Genomic DNA, 26,335 nt, shown 5'->3' with positions numbered 1-26,335 from the left:
GGCACAAAACAAAAAATACTGGGACTTTGCATCTAGGGCACCAAAACAGAACTCAGTGACTGATGCCCTTTTGATCATATGGTCAACTCCATTTGTCTACACCTTCCCTCCAATCTCACTCCTACCTCCATTAATTTTGTAACTACATGAATCAAAGACCTTCAACAACTGATGCTGTCAATGCAGGAGGTTGCCTTGCAGACCACAGCTTCTGCCAGAAACAGCTCCCCAATCTCCCATCTATATATTTGGCTGAATGGCTGAGGTGGTCAGACAGTACGTTGTCTGAACCTTTCTCCTGAATGCATGAAAATGCACAGAGATACAAATTGGCCCTCCTCAATATCATGGTATTCACTGAAATGAAAAAAACTTGCATATGGTGCCAAAGTGTAAGACAAAGGGGGCCATTATGATCCCGGAGGTCGGTGCAATCGTGGATGTATTACCGCCAACAGGCTGGCGGTACATACCGCCACTATTATGACATTGGCGGTTTGGCCAAAGCCAAACCAATAAGTTAATACACCGACCGCCACCGCGGTAACGACCGCCGGGCTGGAGACTACAGTCTCCAGCCCGGTGGCCGTCACTAGGCCGCCCATGGCATTTTGACCCTGCCCACCGCCATGGTTTCCGTGGTTTCTGTACCACCACAGAAACCATGGCGGTAGGCACTATCAGTGCCAGGGAATTCCTTCCTTGGCACTGATAGGGGTCTCCCTCGCCCCCTTCCCCAGAGTCCTTCTCTACCCTCCCCCCTCCTCACTCCCCCACATATACACACATATACGCACATACATACACACCCATACACACACGCATACACACACAGCAACACTCACAAACATACATCCAGGCACACACGCAATCGCACAACACAACATGCACGTACACACACACACACACACACCCACTCATGCACACACGCATTACTCATGCATGCATGCATTCAAACACAGTCACACATACCCCTACACATGCACACAATACCCCCACCCCCTCTCATGTTGGAGAACCCGATTTACCTGCTTACAGAGTGTCCTCCGGCAGGGAGAACCCGACTTACCTGCTTGCAGGGGGTCCTCCAGCAGAAGACGGGACGCGGCGCTGCTGCCAGCAAAACACAGCCAGGCCGTATCACTGGACATGATACGATAGGCGGTGTATTGCTGGCATGGTACTGCTGCTGGCAGCAGCGCCACCTTACCGCTGTTCAACGCCATGACTGTAGCAGGAATTCCGCCAGCCTTCTGGCGGAATTACGGCTATGGTCATAATTCGATGGAAGGTCGGTAGCCACGGCGACAGTATGTTGGTGCCCGTCGCCATGGCGGTAGGCGACATTTGCCACAAATGTCATAATGTGGCCCATATGCCCATTTTGTGTCAGGGGTAAAATATACTTCCTAACTTACCATATTTAGCTAAATAAAAACTATAGATCTCCTCCATAAAAGTCCATCTAGATGCTAAAACAGCTAACAGTAAAACTCCACAACAGTTGTCTTTCTTTAAAATTCCAGTGATTAAAGATTTTCTGGAAGGACTCTGGAACATCTTCCCAGTGAAGAAGCCATCTCCTTCATAGGCGCTCGATTTATTGTTGTCTAACCTAATGGCATACTTTTTGAGCCAATACATAGGGCCACATTACAGCATCTTTTATGGAAAACCACTTTTTTAACTGATATTACATCTACAAGAAGAGTTGGCGAGTTCCAACCCTTGTCTGCAATAGAACTTTTTACTATTTTTCACTCCAATAGAATTGAACTGAAGACCCATCCTTCTTACCAAACAAGGTATTAGATTACTCATAGCAACCAGACTATACCACTATCTAGTTTCTTTCCTAATCCTCCTGCACCAGCAACGGGGACTCTCCATTTATTAATCGTAAAGAGTGTTACATTTTCATTTAGACAATACCAAAGGCATTACATTAAAAAGCAAAAGTTGTTCAGTAACTATGGTCACATTAGACAAGATCTAGCCACTTCCAAACAATCCACTGCAAGATGGATAGCAGCTAGCACTATTTCATGCTATCAGTTATCAAACTAAACCCAAAGCTTACTCCATAAGAGGAATAAATGCTACGACAGCCTAGATCAGAAATGGACGAATTGTAAAGCTCTGACATGGAGTTTCATCCGTACCTTAAAAATTCTGTATAGTCTGAGACTGAAGCAGAAGCTACAGTAGGATAAGAAATGCTCAGGAATCTTTTTAAGTAAAGGTCCTCGCAATGCAGCAGTCTTTCATTACAGAAATATTTTCTGTCTATTTGTTGCACTGCATATTATAGAAAAGCTTGCTCCTGTAGTCAAGCATTTATGACCATCATTTGATGCAGGAAAATGTTAAGTACCAGCATTCCTGGTTCTCTCGGAATCCCATGTATAGTCATAAGCACTGAATATTCCTGCGCATGTGTGGGGACCTCGGGGCAATTCTTTAATATATCTTTTTGAGTGTAGATTTTCGCTTTTCTTCAGGAAGCCCTGTAAAAACACTTAAGAAAGAGACAGATAATGCAGCCATATAACTAGGCTACACTGGCCCAGTTCTTCATCATGAAGTCAAAAAAGGGCCAGTACATTACAAATGCATATAATTTAAGGTGTTTTGCAAACAGTAAAAATCTTCTTCACAAACCCCTTTTTTATGACGGAGATGAGGGAAAGCAGGGAAGAGTAGCCTCATAGGCTGCCATAATATGGCTAAAATAGAAGCTGTGCCTTAAAGAACCCAGAGACCATAAGTATCCCATCATAGTCAGCTGGTGGCAGTTACTTCAGTTCTTTTTTCGTGTTCCTTCTGACAGGATCCTGAAGCATTGAGCTGGACTTTTTACAGGTTTTTTCACAGAAAATATTTTGTCAGAAACACCTTAATTCAACGTCTACTAGCTGTTTCAGCTTGTTCCTGTCATTGTTTGACAGAAAACGGTGGCATTTTGCCTAATAAAATGCCTTCTCTGTTCGACAAGTGCCCTCTGGGCAGAAAAAGTCCAAAACAGACCCTGTGAGGTCTGTATTATCTGCCTCCCTTCCTCTCAACTTCCTCATGCCTGTGACATATGCAAAAAACTCTCCAGGCACTCACTGCATGACAGAGAGAAGATTTATCTACAAGCAAGAGAAGAGAGGAAAAAACATAATAACCAGCCTGCCAGTGGGACCTCAGAGCGAGGGGAAGGTCAGTCTTCCACCAGGGCTCTCCCTACATCTTCCAGTGGACATAGAGGAACAGAAAAACTTGTTTCTAGCCATTAACGGCATAGGTCCCAGTCGACATTGAGGACATAGACATCGAGGCAAGTCAGGGTACCAACCTGTTCGTCTGCAGGGGCTGGATCGACGTAGGAAAAATGGCAACGTTTGCTATCGACAGAACATCAATCGCCGTTGAGGGATTTCACACAGTCATCTCTTCTCAGACGCATGACTTTCAAGGAGGGCCTCCTCGTTCGAAATCTGCGGCTCGCCGTCGACAAGGCTTAAAGGATCGGCATAGAGAGCCAAACATCGATGTGGAGGATCGACGTCGAGGAGTTTGTCGAGGATAATAAAAGAAAGATGAGAATAATTTATTATCCAAATGAATCTTCCCCGTCTCTTGTGGTGTTTCCATCTCCACTGCTTTCACCTCCTTTACAAGATTAAACTCTTCCACCAGTGTTTCCATCACCAATAGCGCATCCTCTTCTACTACCTTCTACGAGAACACCAGCACCTGAGTTCCAGATCACGCCATCAGTCTTGTGGTCACACACCACTGCATTCCTCTACTACTTCAAGGCATCACCACGGTCATGGATCTCACCATAGATGAAGGTCACACTCGCATTGATGGTTTTCTGATTATTCAGCATCTTCCACCAGAAACTATTCACCAACCTTGTCAGACTCACTACTGACTCGGGTCTCTCCGATTGATGATATTAATACCTTTCGAGGTACTAGCCTGTGGGGCTGCAAAACTCAATATACCAATGTTGGTGCCCACACAGTCCTCATCGGTAATAATTGAATCCATACATCAGCTTACTGTTACAAGATTACTACTTCTATTAGTACCAGTTTTCCTCGAACCAGCTATGGATTTGTTCCTCCCTCCAGCCATGTACAAGCCAGCTCCACCCAGGCTTAAAAAAAAAGAATCACCCTCCTAAACAGGACCCTTTATTCCTCTGTGCAGATCCACAGTCTGATTCGGTCATTATTTTGGCTACTGAAAAAGTCCACTCCACCTCTCCATCATCATCTTCTCCAGATACGGAGAGAAAAATATTGGATTCAGCAGGCCAGGTCTGCAGTACAGCGGCCACATCCATGAAGGCAGCCAGTGCAACAGCTCTCTTGGGCAGATGTGACCGAGCACTTTGGTACTCAATTCACCAATTTGCTTAACACCTGCCAAAAGACAGAAGGGAAGTATTCATGTAAATAATAAACAAGGGGGCAATGGTTTTGAACCAAATTTTAAGCGCAGCTGTGGATTCCTCCATATCTTCCACACATAGCTGTTGTCACAGAGTCACTTTATAAAGACACTCTTGGCTCCGACTAGCATCTTTAAAACCAGAAGCAACACCGCATTCAAAACTTGCCATTCACAGGCTCCACTCTATTTGGTATCCATGCTGACAATAAGATGGCTAGAATGAAAACTGAATTAGACACATTAAAGGCTGTGGATCTAGAGAAACCCAGGGACCTACCTAACGTAAATCATTCCGACCCTACCAGCGGAGGTTTTAATCTCGGGGGTTCTAGCCCCTCATTAGATGCCACCCAGATCTCAACAACAGCAACATCAGAGATCTTATCAACCACAGCACAGGAAGACGAGAACTTTCTGATCAACAGACCACCTAAAGTGGAGAACAAACATCAGCTTTAAAACCTTTAGTCCTGCCTTCCCCCTCTTATCCACTCCAGTAGGGGGAAGCAGAACACATTTCCTGAAAGAGTGGCAAAAAATAACAGAACGTCTGGGTTTTGAACATTGAGCAGAATGGATACTGTCTCAGGTTTACCACCCTACCACTATCCATGCCACCAAAGCCGTCCACTTCTCATCTCGGCTTACTCAGGATGGAGGTCAACATCTTGTTACAAAAGAAGACGGTGGATTCCATTCCCAACAGTCAACGCGGGGAGGGCATTTACTCCAGGTATTTTTTTGTACCAAAGAAAGACAAGCACAAATTCAGACCCATCTTCGATCTAGGACTCACCAACCTATGGGTTCGGAAGAAGATGTTCAGGAGGTTGGCCTTACATCAGATATATTCCCAGCTACATCAGGGAGATTGGCTTTGCTCCATTGACCATCATGGTGCATACTTCCTCATTCTCATCGCCAGGAGGCATCAGAAATTTCTCCGATTTCTTGTGGGACACGACCATTCTAGGTATGCAGTACCTCCATGTGGCCCCAAGTCAGCACCCAGAACTTTCTCCAAGTGCAAGCCCATCTAAGGAAACACCAAATCTATGTCTACGCCTTTCTAGATGACAGGATCATAAAGGCAAAGTGTCCACTTCTCACGAAGCCCAACTACATTTCAATTGGACTTGCAAGCTCCTTCATTGGTTAGGTCCTCACGTCAGCTTCAACAAGTCCTCGTCAAAACCAGTCCAGACGTAGCATTAGTTAGGGGCCTCCATCAACACTATTCCCGCAAAGGTGTGACCATTCGGAGGAGCAGCGCTTATCGATCCTTCAGAAATGTCAGACTCTCAAGAGGGTGCCTCATCCAACAGCAAGAGCAGTTTCATCTCTTCTCGGCACGATGGCCTCCTATATCTTTCTCACTTCCAGTGCTCGCCTCTACATGCCAGGAGCATCTGGAGGACCAATGGGGCCAACTAACGGGCAACTGGGAAGAAAAAATCACACTATTCCAACACACAGTGTGATCCCTCAAATGGTGGTGTTCTCCAAGCAATCTGCTCCAAGGGATGCCGTTTCACCAACAGGTCCCTTCTCAAACTATCATGACAGATGCATCATTGTTCAGATGGGGAGCCCACATGGATCACCTCAAGATTCAAGGCTCATGATCTCAGAAACAGAGGACTTGTATCAATCTCCTCGAGCTCCTTACAGTTCATCTGGTGCTTAAGGCCGTTCACCCGTTCTTCACCACGACAACCTGCTTGTTCAGATGAACAATACAACCACCATGTACTACCTGAACGAGCAGGGAGGCACCAGGTCCAGAACCTTGTCAGTAGAGGTCCAGACAATTTGTAAATGGCTTTTGGCCAGGAACCTGAGAATAACGGCACCTCACCTCCCAGGTGTCCAGAATGTCCAATCAGAGGCTCTCAGCAGAACTCTTGACGTAAGTCACGAGTGGTTCTTGCACGAAGAAGTCGGTCAAAGTATCTTTCGCTTGTGGGGCAAACCTTGTATCGACCTCTTTGCCACAGTGGAAAACAAAAAATGCAGCAACTTTGCCTCCATATATTGCCATCCAGAGACACTGGGGAATGCCCTGTAGATCAACTGGTTAGGCAAATCTCTTTATGCCTTTCCACCGATTTCCCCTGATCCCGTCAGTCCTGATCAAATTGTTCCACTCCAAAGCCAAGATGATGCTAATTGCTCCAGAGTGGCCTCGGCAGTGGTGGTTCGTGGACCTTCTTCACTGGTCACAGCGTCCACATCTCAAGCTGCCATGCAGGCCAGACCTACTAACAAAATTCAGAGGGCAGATTGTGCACCCAAATCTCTCCTTCTTGCATTTGGTGCATGGCTCCTGAGCTAGTGCAGTATGGACATTTGAACTTACCACAAGACTGCATGGAGAGCCTCAAGGAGGCTAAGCTACCTTCCACCCGTTCAGCTTACACCTTCAAATGGAAGCAATTTTGTATCTGGTGTCCCTCTAAGAATGTGGACCCGACTACTTGCCAAGAGGATGTTATTTTACCATACCTTCTACACTTGGCTAAATCTGCCTACAATTCTCTTCCATAAAGGTTCATGTGGCAGCTCTTACTGCCTACAGGAAATGTCAGTCACAAACCTCTTTTTTCCAACTCCCAGTTATAAAAGATTTCTTGGAAGGGTTGAAGAAAGTTTTCCCTCCCATTAGATGCCCTTTGCCTTTGTGGGAACTCAATATAGTGCTTTCTCGCCTCATGTGGGATCCTTTTGAACCCATCCACAAAGGTTCCCTCCAACATCTTACTTAGAAAGCAGCTTTCCTGGTAGCTGTAACATCAGCTTGCCGGGTTAGTGAGATAAAAGGACTGTGCTCTCATGAACCATATACTGTCTTTCCTTTTAGCAAAGTGGTTACTCACCCAAAGTTTCTTCATAAGGTAGTGCCGGACTTCCATGTAAGCTAGACTGGTTCATTGCCTACATTCTTTCAGAATCCCTCTACTCCAGCAGAAATATCTCTCCATCCTTTGGATGTTAGGAGGGTTCTGAAGTTTTACCTTGACAAAACAAAAGATATCCGCCAAATGAACCAGTTGTTTATTAACTATTGTCCAATAAGCACTGGTCTGACGTCTTCCACAATATCCATCTCTAGATGGAGAGTGTCTTGACTTTTATTGTGCTATCAAAAAGCTAATAAGTTAATAATAACTCATTATAAGGCGTATTCTACTAGAGGTAAAGCAGCTACTGCTGCTTTGCTGCATAACGTCGCAATTCCAGAAATATGCAATGCATCTACCTGGAAATCGGTACATACATTCACGAAGCACTAGTGCCTAGATTCTCATGATAGAGCACATGCTTGAGTAGGGCAGGCTTCCCTCAGAAATCTATTTTCTTAAAATATTTAGGTGACCCTCTGCCTTCTCCACCACAATACATGGAGTGCAGAATTATTAGGCAAGTTGTATTTTTGAGGATTAATTTTATTATTGAACAACAACCATGTTCTCAATGAACCCAAAAAACTCATTAATATCAAAGCTGAATATTTTTGGAAGTAGTTTTTAGTTTGTTTTTAGTTTTAGCTATGTTAGGGGGATATCTGTGTGTGCAGGTGACTATTACTGTGCATAATTATTAGGCAACTTAACAAAAAACAAATATATACCCATTTCAATTATTTATTATTACCAGTGAAACCAATATAACATCTCAACATTCACAAATATACATTTCTGACATTCAAAAACAAAACAAAAACAAATCAGTGACCAATATAGCCACCTTTCTTTGCAAGGACACTCAAAAGCCTGCCATCCATGGATTCTGTCAGTGTTTTGATCTGTTCACCATCAACATTGCGTGCAGCAGCAACCACAGCCTCCCAGACACTGTTCAGAGAGGTGTACTGTTTTCCCTCCTTGTAAATCTCACATTTGATGATGGACCACAGGTTCTCAATGGGGTTCAGATCAGGTGAACAAGGAGGCCATGTCATTAGATTTCCTTCTTTTATACCCTTTCTTGCCAGCCACGCTGTGGAGTACTTGGACGCGTGTGATGGAGCATTGCCCTGCATGAAAATCATGTTTTTCTTGAAGGATGCAGGCTTCTTCCTGTACCACTGCTTGAAGAAGGTGTCTTCCAGGAACTGGCAGTAGGACTGGGAGTTGAGCTTGACTCCATCCTCAACCCGAAAAGGCCCCACAAGCTCATCTTTGATGATACCAGCCCAAACCAGTACTCCACCTCCACCTTGCTGGCGTCTGAGTCGGACTGGAGCTCTCTGCCCTTTACCAATCCAGCCACGGGCCCATCCATCTGGCCCATCAAGACTCACTCTCATTTCATCAGTCCATAAAACCTTAGAAAAATCAGTCTTGAGATATTTCTTGGCCCAGTCTTGACGTTTCAGCTTGTGTGTCTTGTTCAGTGGTGGTCGTCTTTCAACCTTTCTTACCTTGGCCATGTCTCTGAGTATTGCACACCTTGTGCTTTTGGGCACTCCAGTGATGTTGCAGCTCTGAAATATGGCCAAACTGGTGGCAAGTGGCATCGTGGCAGCTGCACGCTTGACTTTTCTCAGTTCATGGGCAGTTATTTTGCACCTTGGTTTTTCCACACGCTTCTTGCGACCCTGTTGACTATTTTGAATGAAACGCTTGATTGTTCGATGATCACGCTTCAGAAGCTTTGCAATTTTAAGAGTGCTGCATCTCTCTGCAAGATATCTCACTATTTTTTACTTTTCTGAGCCTGTCAAGTCCTTCTTTTGACCCATTTTGCCAAAGGAAAGGAAGTTGCCTAATAATTATGCACACCTGATATAGGGTGTTGATGCCATTAGACCACACCCCTTCTCATTACAGAGATGCACATCACCTAATATGCTTAATTGGTAGTAGGCTTTCGAGCCTATACAGCTTGGAGTAAGACAACATGCATAAAGAGGATGATGTGGTCAAAATACTTATTTGCCTAATAATTCTGCACTCCCTGTATGTGTGGATAACCTTGCTACTCTATTAAGTGCTTATGACTATACACGGAAATCCCCTACAAGAGAAAGAATAGTTTCTTTACCTATAACTCTTGTTCTCTCGTAGGGGAATTTCCATGATAAGTCATAAGCAACGCTCCCTCCTCCCCGTGGAATGGACAGAGGTATCCTGGATTCTTTATATGTTCCATATTGCCTTCAAAAAGAACTGAAGCAACTGTCAGCAGGTGAGCATGATGGAATACTGGTGGTCTTTGGGTTCTTAAGGGCACAGCTTGTTTTTTAGCCATATAAAGGCAGCCTATGAGGCTACTCTGCCATGCTCTCCCTCCTCTCTATCATTAAAAGGAGTTTGTGAAGGAGATTTATACTGGTTGCAAAACATCTTAAATTATATACATTTTTAATGTACTGGCCTTCTTTTAACTTTATGATGAAGAATTGGGCACCTGAAGACCTTTTGCTTTCTAACGGTGGGCTTAGATGCTGCCCATAGCTTACCATTGGTTGGCTTCACTGTCACTCTCTTTTTACTGTATCTTATCGGTCACCTGCCGTAGGCTTCCTTCGTCTTCGTTTGTTGTCCTTCCCCTGGAGCATGGACGCATTATTGTGTCCTTCCTCTGCTCATTTTTGTTTAGGCACTATATATTTTTTTGTGTTTAACCCCTTCAATAGAGTGTGTCTTTTTGAGCTAGCCCCCTTGTGGAACTCTTCTTCCTCTCTGATCCTCCCTTCCTCCCTCGTCCGTGTTGCTTTCCCTCACCCGCCCTCCTTCATCCATGTTACTTGCCGCCACCAGCCCTTATTTGTCCATGTTGCATGTCACCACCCGCTCTCCCTCGTCTGTGTTGCTTGCTGCCAACCACCTTCCCTCGTCCGTGTTGCTTGCCACCACCCAACCTCCCTTGTCTGTGTGGCTTGCCGTCACCCACCCTCCCTCGTTGTCCATGTTGTTTTTTGCTCCTTCTGCCCTTCACCCCTCCCAGCTTCTTCTATTGTCCATATTGTTGCTTGCTCCCAGCTCCTCACACCCTCTGTTTTCTGACAGCTTGACCCCTCCCACCACCGTTGTCTCTGTGCTTGCCCCCAGGCACTCCCTTTCATCCCTCCTCCCTTTTTTTTGTATTGCCCCCGCCTCTCCCTCTATATTGCCTTACACCACTCCTCCCTCTGTGTTGCCTACTGCCTCCCACTCCGGAATTAAAAAAATATATATATATTCCCCCCCACACCTTCTGTTGCCAATGTTGCCTCCCCCACGTGTTGCCTCCTGTTCTACCAACAACATAAAAAGCGCCATGACACAGCAAGCACTGACAGCAAAAAACCGCTTTTTTTCAGCTATGCTGCACAACAATCGCACTTCTGTACTACATGGCTAAAAGACATCGACAAAGCAAATAGCTCTCTTGTAGGCGAGGCCCATTGACTTTACCTCTGCTCGTTTCTTTTGACTTTCACTGTAAACCTGTCAGGGCATATTTTTTATTTACCTTCATGTAGGTAAAATGTGGATGGTTTTCGGTTTAGTGGGTCCTAAAATGCAGTTCTGTGTATACAATTAGGTACTTTACTACTAACATTCAGAAGAAAACTATGCCTCCAATAGACTTCCATTATATGTAGGTATACGTGATCTCATGGATCGAGATATTCGGTGATGTTATTTTTATGGTAGAAAAACTATAGAGAAAGATGTTGCAAGGTTTATGTATGCAGTGAGTAATTATTCAAGCGTTTATGACATCAATTAAAATTACTAGAACACTGAACCAGGACTACAGGTGCATAACCTTTTCTGGCTATTCTGTTTTACTCTCTAAGGCTGTCAGGCACAATTTGATGTTTGGGGGAGAGAAATTACTTATCTGTAATCGTAGTTCTCTATCTTGAATATTTTCTCGGAATACATAATCAACCATCTCACCTCCACATTAACCAAATGTGTTGTTCAAAAAGACTCTCAAAGCAGAGACCCTTCCAGTGTAAAACGTATCTTTTAGTGTACGGTTAAGTGAGAAGAAAGGCTTGCATCCACTGGAACGCTTAAAAGTGCAATGTCAATTAGCGCCGTATGTGCTCTGCCTATTATTTACTTGGTTTTAGAAAATGTCTAGTACTGTTGTGCTTTCAGACAAATGTATTGTACGGTAGTTTTAAGTAGTCTAATTGGATTCACTTTTTAAAATCAGAAGATGAAAAAAATACCAGAAAAATTACCTCTGTATGGATGTTTTCATTGTAAAAACGTTGCCACTGAGGTCTGGCACGTGTGTGGAGGTGTTTCTGTTTATGGTTTCAGAGAGACTACTTAAAGCTGAGGATTATGACTATAGGTAAGTAACTGTTCCTTCTCTGGGTTAGCTGTCAGAATTAACTACAGAGTACAGTTTAACTGGGGCATCAGGAGCAGACTCCTGCCTGACAGTAAGTGTCTCTCTTAACCAAGTTCCTAGATGTATTTTAAAAAAACAAAAACAAAAAAACGGAGTTAATTTAGCTGCTTGTATGATCTAAGAAATTGAACTTGAGAGAGAAGTCACTTTCTTTGAAAAGAAGTGTTGCAGGGTCCTTTACAAACGAACGTGTTAAGATAGGTTTGAGCTACCCAGCATGGAGAACTGTAATCAGTAATAAGTTGCTGCCTCTTCTGGTTGACTTCTAAACATTGTGAATATAGATAACGGACTACTGGCTGTGGGCAAAATACTATCTTGAGGAAGCCAGATCATCTTGTCTTCATCTAAGAAGTTTTTACTCCAGGCATGAAACTGATGTAGGCTACTAATGCCAGTTTGATTATTGTTAGACATTTTAAAGCGTACATCACGACACTACATAAGCTTTCAAAGAGAGGTCAGGTATCATCAGCAATTATTCCAACGTGTATTCCTTGGAAACATGTGTCAGGCAACCTAACAGCAAGAGTTCTGTAAGCATTACTCTTGAGATGCATCTTTCCATTAAGATATAGCCTGTTGCCACGATGTTCGGTGCAACCTGCTTTCAGGGTCTAACCTTAGCTGTCTCTCTCCCATAAGCATAGTTGTGTCTTTAGAGTCATGCTCCCATCCAGATCGTAAAGAGCAAGATGCACAGTTACCCACAAAATTCAGGGAATTGCTCTCATTGTGATTTATGGAGTCATTTTATTTGATCTCCCTCCTTTACTATCTCCACCCAGCCCTTCCTCTATGTAGCGCATAGTATGTTCCAACCATAAATGAGAAAAAAATTGCATAGGAAACTCTCAAAATTGTGGAGAGTGGAGCATGTGCATGATGAGCAGATACTCAAGCAACAGTCTTCCACAAAAATCTGAAGTGACAGAAATGTTTAGAAGCTGGCGCTGACCTATTTCAACCAGTTGTGAGGAAGGATCACCATGAAGACAATTTTTCTTTAAATATGCATGTCCTCTGCATTGTTCTTCACATTTTGTTCTTCTCCTATGTCCAGACATGATGAAGCTGAGAAGCGACTGCCCCGAGACTACCTGATCATCCTCTCCAAGTATGAGCCCGTGCTGAAATGGACTAAGGACTGTGACAACCTGCTTTACCAGGGCCTTGTGGAAATCCTTATTCCCGAAGTGCTGAGGCCCATCCCTAGTAAGTGATTCTGGGGCGAGGCAAATATAGGATGGGGCTTTTGCTGTGTTTGTGTGTGTGTTTGGGGAGGTGATAGACAGGATATTTGCAGGAGATAGCGTGATAGTGCAACTGAGGGCAGCACTTATTTATCGGAGGGCTGAAGTAGCAGACCTGTCTTGTGCCATAGACAGGGGCTGGTGTGATGTATATGTTAAAGCTTGAGCAGGAAGCATAGAGCAGAGGAAGAGACAGTACAGAGTATGACTGGGCTGGAGAAGAGTGGTATTGAGGTAAGCAATGCAGTTGGCACGGATGAGTGGGAGGGGTAATGTGGAGGCTAAGACTTGAACAAAAATAAATTAACAAATGCACTCACTTATGATCCAATAAATAGACCATAGTTAGTCAGTTTTGTTGTGTGCGGAAGGGTATCACATGCTGATTCTAGGTGTGGGTGAATAAAGACCTGTTTGCTTTGTCCAATATCGGGTACAGCGTCCCCTTAGCTCATCATCGTTGTTGTTCCAAAAAGAATTGAAGCTTAAATTAAAGTTCTTGCATCTTGTTAATCAATTCAGTGACTCCAATGGAAGTTTGAACAATATATATAAATGAACCTTGTCCTCTGAGTTGAACTCATTCTTCTTTTATTTTAATGATTATTTCATAATTCATTATTTCATTCTCACATTGTGGTTAAACCATCCATGGTGAAATAAATCATAAATTTAAATCAAAATGCAAGATCAGTACCTGAATTAATGTACAAACAATATTCTTATGTACAAAATACAAACTCATTGAATTGCATATTTCACTTCTTTGCATAATGGTATTCTTTGATTAAAACTGATTAAAATGGCTTTCATACCCCTGTTCTGTGCATTTACAAATGGGCATTGTAATAAACCACTGCGTTATTCATTTGTCCACTGCCTATTCGGACTGTACTAGATTGATTTATTGTCTGAGCCAAGTCAGCATTACAGTGGTGTGCTTAGTCCTCTTTCTATAGCCACTAGCTGGGGGGGGGGGGGGGGGGGCGGTTATAAAAGGAAATAATATGGCACTGAATATAAACCCTCCTGGAGCAACACCACGTGCTGACATTTGGACTTTCCCGGTGAGTGTAAGGGAGGGTGTTTTTATCTCATTCGTAGCGGCAAGATGTTAGAAAGCAAGGCCGGTCCTGGGCTGAATAAGAACATGTGCGGCCCCTGCAAGATGTGACATCACACAAAGTGACAATTATCAGAAGAGACATTAATTGAACATTAATGTTCAGGAATTGTTGAAGCAGCTTTGCAAGAAACTACCTACCTAGTGTGAATATCACTAAAACGGCTAAAATTATAAATAATCCTAATATGAAATGTATATATTTTCAAAGCTGTGTCATGTGGAAATACCTAACGTTAATCAAAGTGGCTGAAAAAGCTAGACCTAGGTGTAGGAAAAGGCCACTGTTGGCATGGTTACCCCCTAACTTTTTGCCTTTTGTTAATGCCGCTTTGATTGAAAGTGTGCTGGGGACCCTGCTAACCAGGCCCCAGCACCAGTGTTCATTCCCTAAAACTGTACCTTTGTCTCCACAGTTGGCACAGCCCTGGCACACAGATAAGTCCCTTGTAAATGGTACCCCTGGTACCAAGGGCCCTGTGGCCAGGGAAGGTCTCTAAGGGATTCAGCCTGTATTATGCTATCCTGGGGACCCCTCACCTCACTCAGCACATCCACACTGCCTCATAGCTTGTGTGGGCTGGTGGGGAGAAAATGACTAAGTCGAAATGGCACTTCCGTCAGAGTGTGATGCCCGCAACCCACTGCCTGTGGCATAGGTAAGTCACCCCTCTAGCAGGCCTTACAGCCCTAAGGCAGGGTGCACTTTACCACAGGTGAGGGCATAGCTGCATGAGCACTATGCCCCTACAGTGTCTAAGCCAATTCTTAGACATTGTAAGTGCAGGGTAGCCATAAAGAGTATATGGTCTTGGAGTTTGTCAAACACAAACTCCGCAGATCCATATTGGCTACACTCAATACTGAGAAGTCTTCTCAGCACAATAAATCCACACTGATGCCAGTGTGAGATTTATTAAGAAATGCACTCAGAAGGCATCTTAGAGATGCCCCCTGCATGCCAGCCCAACTGCTAGTGGCTAGGCTGACCGGTCTCTGCCAGCCTGCCACTACCAGACTAGTTTCTGGCCACATGGGGTGAGCGCTTTTGTGCACTCTGTGTCCAGGAACAAAGCCTGTCCTGGGTGGAGGTGCCTCACACCTCCCCCTGCAGGAACTTTAACACCTGGCGGTGAGCCTCAAAGGCTCAAGCCTGGTGTTACAAGGCCCCAGGGCACTCCAGCTAGAGGAGATTCCCACCTCCCGGACACAGCCCGCACTTTTGGCGGCAAGTCCGGAGGAGATAATGAGAAAAACAAGGAGTCACCCTCCAGGCAGGACAGCCCCTAAGGAGTCCAGAGCTGAGGTGACCCCTTCCTTTGGAAATGCTTCATCTTGGCATGGAGGATTTAGCCTCATAGGATTAGGGATCTGTCCCTCCCCCCCAAAGGGAGGAGGCACAAGGAGGGTGTAGCCACCCTCAGGGAGAGTAACCATTGGCTACTGCCCTCCAGCCCTAAACACACCCCTAAATCTAGTGTTTAGGGGCGACCCTGAACCCAGGAAATTAGATTCCTGACAACCAAACAAGAAGGACTACTGACCTGAAAGCGCAGCAGAGAAGGAGGCAACAACTGCTTTGGTCCCAGCCCTACCGGCCTGTCTCCAGATTCAAAGAACCTGCAACAGTGATACATCCAGCGGGCCGAGTGACCTCTGCCGACTCAGAGGACTGCCCTGCAAACCCAAAGGGCCAAGAAACTCCTGTGGACAGCAGCTCTGTCTAAAGCAACAAAGAAAAAAACATCTTTAAAGGGACTCCCACCTCACTCCTGAAGCGTGAGTCCCCACCACTCTGAACCAGACGCCCCCGGCCCGTGTCCAGAGAAACCAACACTGCAAAGAGGACCCCCAGGCGACTCCAACCTGAGACAACCTCCCTGCACCCCCACGACGACGCCTGCAGAGAGAATCCAGAGGACCCCCCTGACCGCGACTGCCCAGTAACAAAGACCCCTACGCCTGGAAGAAGCACTGTACCCGCGTCCCCAGGCCCGAGAGGAGCCACCTACTGGTGCAGGAGTGACAAGCAGGCGACCCTCATCTTTGCCCAGTCGGTGGCTGGCCCGAGAAGCTCCCCTGTGCCCTGCCTGCATCGGCAGAGTGACCCCCAGATCCCTCCATTGATTCCAATACAAAACCCGACGCCTTGTTAGCACACTGCACCCGCCCGCCCCTGTGCCGCTGAGGGTGTATTTTGTGTGCCTGTTTGAGAACCCCCCTCCCCTCCCCCTCCCCCCCCCCCTTCAGTGCTCTAGAAAAAACTCCTGGTCTGCTCCCCGAGGACGCAGGTACTTACCTGCTAGCAGACTGGAACCGGAGCACCCCTAGTTTCCATAGGCGCCTATGTTATTTGGGCCCCTCTTTTACCACTACACCTGACTGGCCCTGTGTTGCTGGTACTGGGTGTTTGGGGTTAACTTGAACCCACAATGGTGGGCTGCCTATGCCCTGGAGACTAAACTTGTAGGTGCTTTACTTACCTGACAAACTAACCTTTACTTACCTCCCCAAGAAATGTTGAATTTTGCAGTGTCTACTTTTAAAATAACTTATTGCCATTTTATGCTAAACTGTGTACATTACTGTTTTGATTCAAAGTTCTATATTTACCTATGCCAAGTACCTTACAATTTATGTACTTACTTGATATCTGAATCTTGTGGTTCTAAAATAAATGAAGAAAATAATACTTTTCTATATAAAAACCGTTTGGTCTGGAGTTAAGTCTTTGAGTGTGTGTAAGCAGATTGCTTACATGAACCTCCCATCCAGGTGCAGTCTGGATGCCGGCAACTTTAAGTTGCCATAGCTTCGCACTGCTTCTGTCATTAATCAACTTCATCATCAGGGCTGCCAGGACTCCACCTATGACGTCACAGCACTTTATATGAAGTGTACTGGAACCAACAATTTTTACGCTGATTTTTTCTATAGTATATGGGACATTTCTTTTAAAAGGGTTGTAGAGTCATATCACCACAGAAGTTGTTTGGCTTCCAGCCATGTGCTTCATGTAGATATCAAATATCAGTGATGTACCCACATCCTTAATTTTTGTTGTGTAGAAGGAGGTTGCATTATGCAACTTATTTGCCTTCATGCAACCCAAGGCAGTCTAAAGAGAGTCTAAAGTGAATCTCTTATTAGCTGAGTATAAATCTAACTTCAGCTCTCCCTCCTGATCTCAAGAATGGGATTGCACCCTCTTTCATTAACGGGGCATGTCTCCAAGGCATTTCAAAGAAAGAAAGAAGGGCCAATTTTCTTCCAAACTCGTGAAGCACAAGAGGTTCAAGGAGACTGCTTCCTCCTCTTCTTCTTATGGTTTAGGCCATCCACCAGTCTGTTGCTAATTCAGCAGGTAAGTTTCTAAAATATATTTAATCCTAACGTAATTTACTGGAATCCCTCCCAAATGTCAGAATGGATCCAGAAAATTTATCCACAGCACTCGTCGTCGGTAGCGTTGCTGGATTCAGCACAATGTCTTTGGCATCTCCTGACGCCATCGGAAATTACATGCTGAATGCTATATTAGATACAGCTTTCACCTATGACTATAGTTGTCTTTTGTCTTGCCTCTGAGGTATACCAATCCAGAGCCATTGATTGTTATAAACATTCTACATATTTACAGTCACCAGGTAAATAGGTAGGACCAGGTTTAAAAAGGATTTTTTTTTTGGGTTGGTTTGCTAATAACGTATGCACCATTTGAAAAATCTTCATGAAACTTTCCAAAAAAAAGGTCATCCACCTCAGCTTCTTCCCGGAAAGTCTCAGGGACACAGAATAAGGAGGGGGGTGGCATTTTACCAAAATATGTTTTCCCTCAACGCTCTTTATTACGAAATTTAAACACAGCATCAACCAAAACAGCTGAACGGCATTACCTCAGATTTGGCAGAAAGCTAGATCTTTACTGAGAAAGCATGCTTTTTGTGATTTGGTGTAAATCTGTAAATAGTTTTTGAGAAATAAAGGTTAAAATGCATTGATATCTAGAGACATGGAGTACCGTGAGACTGGCAGATTAAAAAGATAAGATCTCATTGGCTGCTTCACATCAGCAAAGATGTTTGACAGTCGTTTTAGGATTCGCCGACACAGTCCCAGTGCCCTGAAATAAGAAATATATAAAAGGGGAGGTGTAGGGATACTTTGACCCTCTTCGCCTTGTGGGAGTGTCCCAGAGGCAAGAGTAGAAATAAAAACTGCTCCCACTAGGCTGGAGAAAACAAGTAATGTGGACTTCTGATTGGGGAGCTTGTGGGATTGTGGGAAATAGGCCTCCACCTGTGGCCTCAACAAAAACAAGAGCTGTGGGTTTGCCGGGTGTGACCGGAGTACCCACCATTAAAAAAAAAAACAAGCATTTGCAATTCAATAGGTCTCACATTTACTTAAGTTGGAGTTATTGACATTGTAAGTGCATAACTGGACTTTTTTGCCACATTAATTGGTCACCCCTGCCACATATTTATGTCCTTTCTCCCACATCATTCCAATGGCCCTACATATAATTAAAGGGCTAGTAGACCTACTGGAATATATTTTCAAACAAGGCCCTTACAACACGAACTACTCCAAGGTGAAAAACATATTTACTTGGCAGTTGGTACTGGCGACATTGCCAGCGGGACAATGAATACATAATTATACTCCAAGAATGCACGCTTACTCGATTACTGTCTGTAGGAAGCTGGCCTGGTGTGTGGTGGGTACCTGAGATACTTACAATTTATACCAGGTCCAGGTATCCCCTATTAGTGTAGTGTAGGCAGTGTCTAGAAGGCTCTCTAGAGGTATGAGCAGCCAAGGCTTATCTAGGAGACATGCAAAGCTTCTGCAATACCACTGTAGTCACACAGCATTTACAAACATGAAAGAAAACACTCAGTGTTACGAAAATAAAGGGTCTTTGTTACAGTAACACAGTACCAAAGCACTAGGTAGGTGCTGTGCACAGGGGTACTGTCCTGTGTTGGGAAGCAAGGGCTTACCTCCACCAAAGTTGGACATCTAGCAGAGAGGAGCAAGAGTACTACTCTGGACCACCACCCGTGATGCAGGATCCACACAGCTCAGAATGAGAGGAGATCCATGCAGCCGGTCGTCTTTGCAGTTGGTGCCTGCGGATACAGGGGAGTGACTCCTTCACTCCAAGGAAGACTCCTTCTCCCTTCTCATGCAGACTGAAGACTTGCCACCCTCAGAAGATGCACAGCCAGGGAAATGTTGCAGAAGCTGGAAGGAGCCGCAGAAACAATGTTGCAAGCTGTCTTTGTCATGGATGCAGATTGTCGATTACTGGAGGGTCTAGTTGTGGTTCCAGTGGCTAGAAGTCAAAGTAGAGGTTGCAGAGGAGTCCTCCTGGAATCTTGCAAGCTGAATCGGAGGACCCACCCAAGAGAGAGAGACCCTAAATAGCCCTGAAAGGGGAGTTGGTCATCTAGCCAGGTGAGCACCTATAGGGGGCTCTGATGTTACCTGCCTGACCTGGCCACTCAGATGCTCCCAGAGGTCCCTGCCAACCTTGGATTTAAGATGGCAGAACCTAAGGACTCTCTGGAGGAGCTCTGGGCACCACCCCTGGGGTGGTGATGGACGAGGTAGTGGCCACTCCCCTTTCCATTGTCCAGTTTAGCGCCAGAGCAGGGACTGGGGAGTCCGTGAACTGGTGTAGACTAGGTTATGCACAGAGGGCACCAAATGTGCCCTTCAAAGCATACCACTGGCTTGGGGAGGCCACCCCTCCCAAGCCATGTAACACCTATTTCCAAAGATAGAGGATATTATGCCCTCCCTCAAAGGAAATTCTTTGATCTGCTTTCCTGGGCTTGAGGTGTTGAAGCAGCAAGAGGGCAGAAACCTGTCTGAGGGGTGGCAGCAGCTTGGGCTTCCCTGAAAACCCCAGGCGGCTGATAGGAGGAATGCTGGGGGTCCACTAAGGAGTCCCCAGAGTGCATGGAATTATACTTTCAATACTGGCAACAGTATTGGGGTATGATTCCGACATATTTGATACCAAACATGCATAGATTCAGAGTTACCATTATGTAGCTGGACATAGCTAGTGACCTATGTCCAGTACACGCATAAAATGGATTCCCCGCACTCATGAAGTCCATAAAACTAGAACTGGAATTCGTGAGGGCACCTCTGCTAGTGCAGAGGTGCCCTCACAGACAGGTACTTGCACCCTGCCCTCTGGGCTAGGAGGTCCTCCCATAGGGGTCACTTACAGTGACCTGGTGCAGTGACCTGTAATGAAAAAGGGGTGCACGCTCCCTTTCACGCAGGCTGCAATGGCAGCCTGCAGAACACTTTGCATGGGCTCCCCTTGGGTGGCATAATACATGCTGCAGCCCATGGGATTCCCCTGGTACTCCAATGCCCTGGGTACCATATACTAGGGCCTTATATACGGGCACCAGTATGCCAAATGTGGGGTGAAAGTAACTAAGTTACCAAGTTAGAAGGGAAAGAGCATAATCACTGGGGTCCTGGTCAGCAGTAACTCAGTAAACACAGTCAAACACACTGACAACAGGCAGAAAATAGGGGAACCATGCCAAGAAAGAGGGTACTTTCCCACACTGTCCCTTTACTGCAGTCTTGGGAGTCGAACAAAACGCCCAAGATTTTTCACACGCTTGAGGAAAGCCATTTCACATGATATTAATGATCCTCAGTTAATCTTGAACTGAAATATTAGTTATAAAATGTTGACCATTGTACAGCATAATCAACTGTAAGCTCTCCTCAAGGTTAGTTTTATAAATACACACACACACAGCTCAAGTTTCACAGACTCAAACATGTGTAGTTCATCTAGTCAGGTTTTTAATTTGTATTTGCAACTTGTATCACATAATAAAAATAAAACTACAAGTCCCAGAATGCAAAGCAGAAGCATAAACTAAAAGAACGAATCATGCATCGGACTAGAGGGCTGGACAACTCTACGAATACTACTCCAAGGGCTGGTTTCATGCTATAGAAATAAAACTAGAAGTCCCAGAATGCAGAGCAGAAACATAAACTGAATGAGCGAATCCCGTTTTAAACTAGGGAGCTGGGCAACTCTATGAATACTACTCCAAGGGCTGGCTTCCAACTTTACAATATTACAATTGGAATGCCCTCTTGAATAGTAGTATATCATAGTAAAAACACAGAAAAGCCAGGCTTTCAGCAACTTACCTAACTATTTTCATCATGGACTGCAGCTGCAGCTCGTGAGCTGGGGTTGGCTGCCTGCACAGGGTTTGGAAGCAGCCACAGTGCACACATTTAAAAGGGTTATATTAAGGAGTTCAGTAAAGTTGTAATATTGTGATCAAACCAATAACCCATCATTCCTGAAGGCCCAAAAAACATAAACATCTTCAAAGCAGAAAATAGTTTTAAAGTGCTGTGCAGTAGCACAGCTGCTGCATATAAATGTTAAAGTACTAAGGGCCTGATTACGACTTCAACTATCCTATGGACCTTGTAATACGGTGGGCGGGATATCTGTCACATTTGGGACAGAGTAATCCCCTCCGCTGAAGTCGTAATCAGGCCCTAAATACTGAAGCAACGTAGTTTTAAAGGTATATTGGACCATATATTCAATGGCCAGCCACTTATGGCCCCTTCAGCTCCCTGTGCCTTCTGCTTTTTTCCATTTGTTGTGTTTTTCTTTTTCGAGTGCATCTAATGCAAAAATGTCAAAATAACTCTGGTGATAAATGTTCTTTTAGGAGAGAACATACTTTTGTCTACTGGAAGCTTAGAGTCATCATAAGGTAGTGTTGAGGGTTTATGTGCCTGCTGCAAAGAACTTGTTCTAGGCAAATCACAAAGTCCATATAATGTAAAAATGTCAAAATAACCCTGGTGATTTATGTCCTTTCTGGAGAGAGAACGTACTTTCGTGTAGTGGAAGCTTGGACTCATGATAAGTAGTGCACAGAGTTAATGTGCCTGCTGCACATAGCGTGTAGGCAAATCACAAAGTGCATGTAATGTAAAAATGTCTAAATAACTTTGGCGATTAATGACCTTTCTGGATAGAGAACGGCTTTGTATTTCTACCTCCAGGTCAAATCTTGACTATGAAGTCACTCGAGGTCTCTTCTATATGTCCTGGTGACCCTTTGTTTTTTTTTCTGCACTCCTTACCCCCTGCTTCTGACTCCACAAAGACCTACTTTCCCACACTGGACACAGTGACACCCGCCTGCAACTTATCCAAGCATGACAGGCTGTGGTACTTTCAATACACCTCATGACCTGGAAAGAAAAGGCTGTTCAATGGCATGTGTAGCTGTAGATGCACATGCTTTGCATAAGTCCGTCATCTAGTGTTGGACTTGGAGTGTTACAAGTTGTTTTTCTTGGAAGAATATTTTCGAGTCACAAGGTCGAGTGACTCCTCCTCTCGGTAATACTGCGTATGGACATCAAGTCCTTTGTTAGATTGTTTTCTTTCTGCCATTGGGTTTGGACATGTTTCCTCTTGCTTCAGTTAATTTCGGTTTGGTATCTTCTGAACTTTATTCCACCTTCCTGTTTATGTCGGTATAGTCTTTGATCAATTTTTTTATACTTTTATAGTCGAGGATTACGATTGTTGGGGTAGATTTAATGCCCTTAGGGGCATTTACGCCCTTCTTGGGCCTACTTCGACAATCTGTAGCCGACAAATGATAGGCTGATGGAACAAACTCAGTTTCAGTTCTGTCCTCGGTGTCACTCCAAGTTTCCCTACAGGGATCAACACTTGGTGTGTAATTTGTGTCTGTCTCCGGAACACAGAGAAGAAACCTGCGACATCTGTAGATCTTTTTGGTAAAAAAAGACTCTCCAGGACCGAAGAGCGTGTCGACTAGAGCTGACGTCAAAGGAACAGAAGACACACCCGGCAACTTCGGGGAAGAGCACACACATGAAGAAGTAGGACACCGTAGAGCCTTTTTCATTAGAGACTCTGATTCAGACTGAGATTCAGATGTTGAGAGCCAGTCCATCCCAACGGCACAGTACATGAGTACATCAGCACCATCGCAACAAACAAAGACTATTAAAAAGACTTCTGCATTCATCGCCAGTCCCCCACTGCCCTCGGGCCATGGTAGGAGCCGAAAAACACATTCGGATGACCTGCTTTTGGGTTCAACATTGAAAATACATAAGACCAAATTTCATTCAGCACCGACCAAATAGACATTGCAATCTGTTTGGGTATTGAACTGAAAACATCACTTTCAGACCCGAAAACATCACTTTCTGAGCCAACATTTTCGGTTTGAGTTAAACATTTGGTGTTGAAACCTTTGGAACCGAAAACTGCCATTACTAAACATCCTGCAGTTACAGAAGAGTCATCTTCCATAGAATCAATACTTTAAGTAATGGTTGCTAAGCGCAAGCTTAAAATACAAAAAGGAACACAAAGGATTATAGCCTCTCCTCCTGTTCCAATTAAAAGGAGACTCTCATTTCAAGGGACTTTGGACGCTGGGCCTCCCCCTGAGAAAGCCTCCAATGAAAAGGACAAGGCTGCAGAACAACCTCCGCCTTCACCACCTCATTTTTTACTTTCTTCTACTCCACTACCACCACCGTCATCTCCATATTCCACACAGTTCTATCCACAAACATCATCAGCATCACCTCATAGGGATGATGTTCAACAGAATGCTGACCCTTGGGATCTATATGATCCTGATCCCATTTTATCTTATAAACCTGACTTATATCCAGCAAGGCCATCTCCCCCTAAAGTTACTACTGCTTACAATCAAGTAATAGCTAGAGCAGCTGTGTATCACAACGTCCAGTTACACACAGACCCAAATGAAGAGGACTTTTTATTTAATACTTTAACAACTATACAGAATGTCTCCCTATGCTTCCAGGCATGCTCAGACATGCTACTGCCATATTTAAATAACCTGTCAAAGCAAGGGTCATCATACCTAGGGTTGAATAAAATAAATTTAAAAAAAGCTGCACCCTATGATCCAGCTGTTATAAGAACACAATTACCACCTGACTCCATAGTGGTAAGCGCGGTGCAAAATTGTGCCAACAGTCAATATACAGGAGATGCTTCTCCTCCAGAAAAGGAAAGTAAAAAATCGACGCAACGGGCAAAAGAGTGGCTGCTCAAACTGCTAATCACTGGAGAATTGGAAATTCTCAAACACTCCTGACAAGGTACAATGGATTACAGTGGGATAAACTGGAAGAACTGTTCCAATATCTTCCACAGGAACATCAAAAAAGAGGACAGGAAATAATAGCAGAGGGACAGGCCATTTCAAACAATGCAATCAGATGTGCTACTGATGCTGCTGACGCAGCAGCAAAGGGGGTCAACACTAGTATAGTGAAAAGAAGACATACATGGTTGAGGTGCTCAGGTTTTGAACCTGAAATACAACAAGCTGTATTAAGAGTGATAAAGAGCATTTATTTGGGCCAGAAGTGGATACCACCATAGAAAAACTTAAAAAAGATTCTGAAACAGCTTAAGCCATGGGTGTGTTATATACCACATATACTATGGGCATTTTTCGTAGGCCATAATTTAGAGGTGGTTTCAAAACATCAACCACAGAGTCACCCACCTCACAACAGAAACAAGGAACACATTTTTATAACAGAGGTTCCTTTAGAGGATCATACAGAGGCTCAAACAATAGAGGAAGAGGAAAAACATCTGCCTCTAGAGGTTCCTCTTCCACAACAAAACAGTGTCTTTTTACGAATCCCCACAGCGCATACATCTTCTGTGGGATGAAGACTGGTACATTTTTATCCACAATGGTACAACATCACCACAGATCAGTGGGTTTTATCAATTATCCTACATGGCTGTTGTCTGGAACTCACTTCCACTCCACCAAATATCCCACCTCTTTTCCACAAACTCTCTCATGACCATCTTGCTCTACTAAAGGAGGAGGTACAGTCCCTTCTTCTCAAAAGTGCTATAGAACCAGTCCCTACATCCCAACAAGTGTTAGAAGTATACTCACTATACTTCCTGATACCCAAAACGGATGGGTCATTAAGGCCAATTTTATATCTCAGACCCCTCAATCTATGCATACTTTTATTGTATTTCCACATAGTCACTCTGCAAGATGTTATTCCTCTATTGCAGCAAGACGTTTACATGACAGCATTAGATCTTAATGATGCTCATTTTAATATTCCCATAAATCTAGCACACCACAAATATCTAAGATTTGTAATTGCAGGAAAACATTACCAATTCAAGGTACTACCATTCGGGATAACAACAGCCCTAAGAGTATTCACAAAATGCTTGGCAGTAGTAGCAGCATTTCTCAGAAGAAAACACAGCCGTGTTTTCCCATATCTGTATTGGTTCATAAAAGCCAATACCATTCAAACATGCCAGCAACACACTCAGTACACAGTAACTCTTCTACACGATTTGGGGTTCACAATAAATAACCTCAAATCAAATTTCCAACCCAAACAAATACAGCCTTATCTGGAAGCAATTCCGAACACTCAGTCAGCATTAGCGTATCAAAACGTAATAAGGATTCAAGCTTTCCAAACTCTCATCTCTCAATTACAAGAGAATCATACTTACACAGTGGAACTAGTGATGCAACTGTTGGGAATGATAGCTTCCTGCATAGCCATAGTTCCCCATGCAAGATTACACATGTGTCCACTGCAATAATGCCTTTCTCAACAGTGGTCTCAGTCACATGGTCAGCTTCGGGATCTGTTGTTGTTGGACAAATATGTAAATATTTACCATGCATTATCCAAGAAGATAATCCAGTAACCTATAGGTCACGCAAATAAAACCCAAAAGCAAAAATGAAATGACTTATTAGGTAACAGTGTAAACAATGGGAGCAGTGCTCCAATATCGCCAATCTAGTTTGTGTTGTGAGCGGTGTGAGTGCCATGGTAGCCACAGAGCACAGACAAGAGAAGAAAATAGTTGACCCTTGCTGAAGTATATCAGCAATCCTGCAATAATTCATTTAACATGATCAGTCCTGAAGGGGGTAACAAAACCGCCCTAAGGCTGGACAAACGTAAAGCATTTACCAGTGACATCAAGTGATTTTTGAAAGGCAAGCCCACAAACAAATGA

The 26,335-nt window shown here is 44.2% G+C and overlaps 1 protein-coding gene across 4 annotated transcripts in view; it reads left to right on the top strand.

Annotated features, from left to right (window-relative positions):
* The window catches only part of RFX1 (regulatory factor X1), a 788,791-nt gene that overhangs the window by 551,116 nt on the left and 211,340 nt on the right, over positions 1-26,335 (top strand). For all 4 annotated transcript variants that reach the window (XM_069230453.1, XM_069230451.1, XM_069230454.1 and 1 more), the window contains one exon: positions 12,878-13,029. In XM_069230453.1, the coding sequence (XP_069086554.1) occupies positions 12,878-13,029 (152 nt within the window). The remainder of the gene's footprint in view (positions 1-12,877; positions 13,030-26,335) is intronic.

This window comes from Pleurodeles waltl, chromosome 4_2 (genome assembly GCF_031143425.1).
Source record: "Pleurodeles waltl isolate 20211129_DDA chromosome 4_2, aPleWal1.hap1.20221129, whole genome shotgun sequence".
NCBI classification, from domain to species: Eukaryota; Metazoa; Chordata; class Amphibia; order Caudata; family Salamandridae; genus Pleurodeles; species Pleurodeles waltl.
This window is presented reverse-complemented; position numbering and strand designations above follow the sequence as displayed.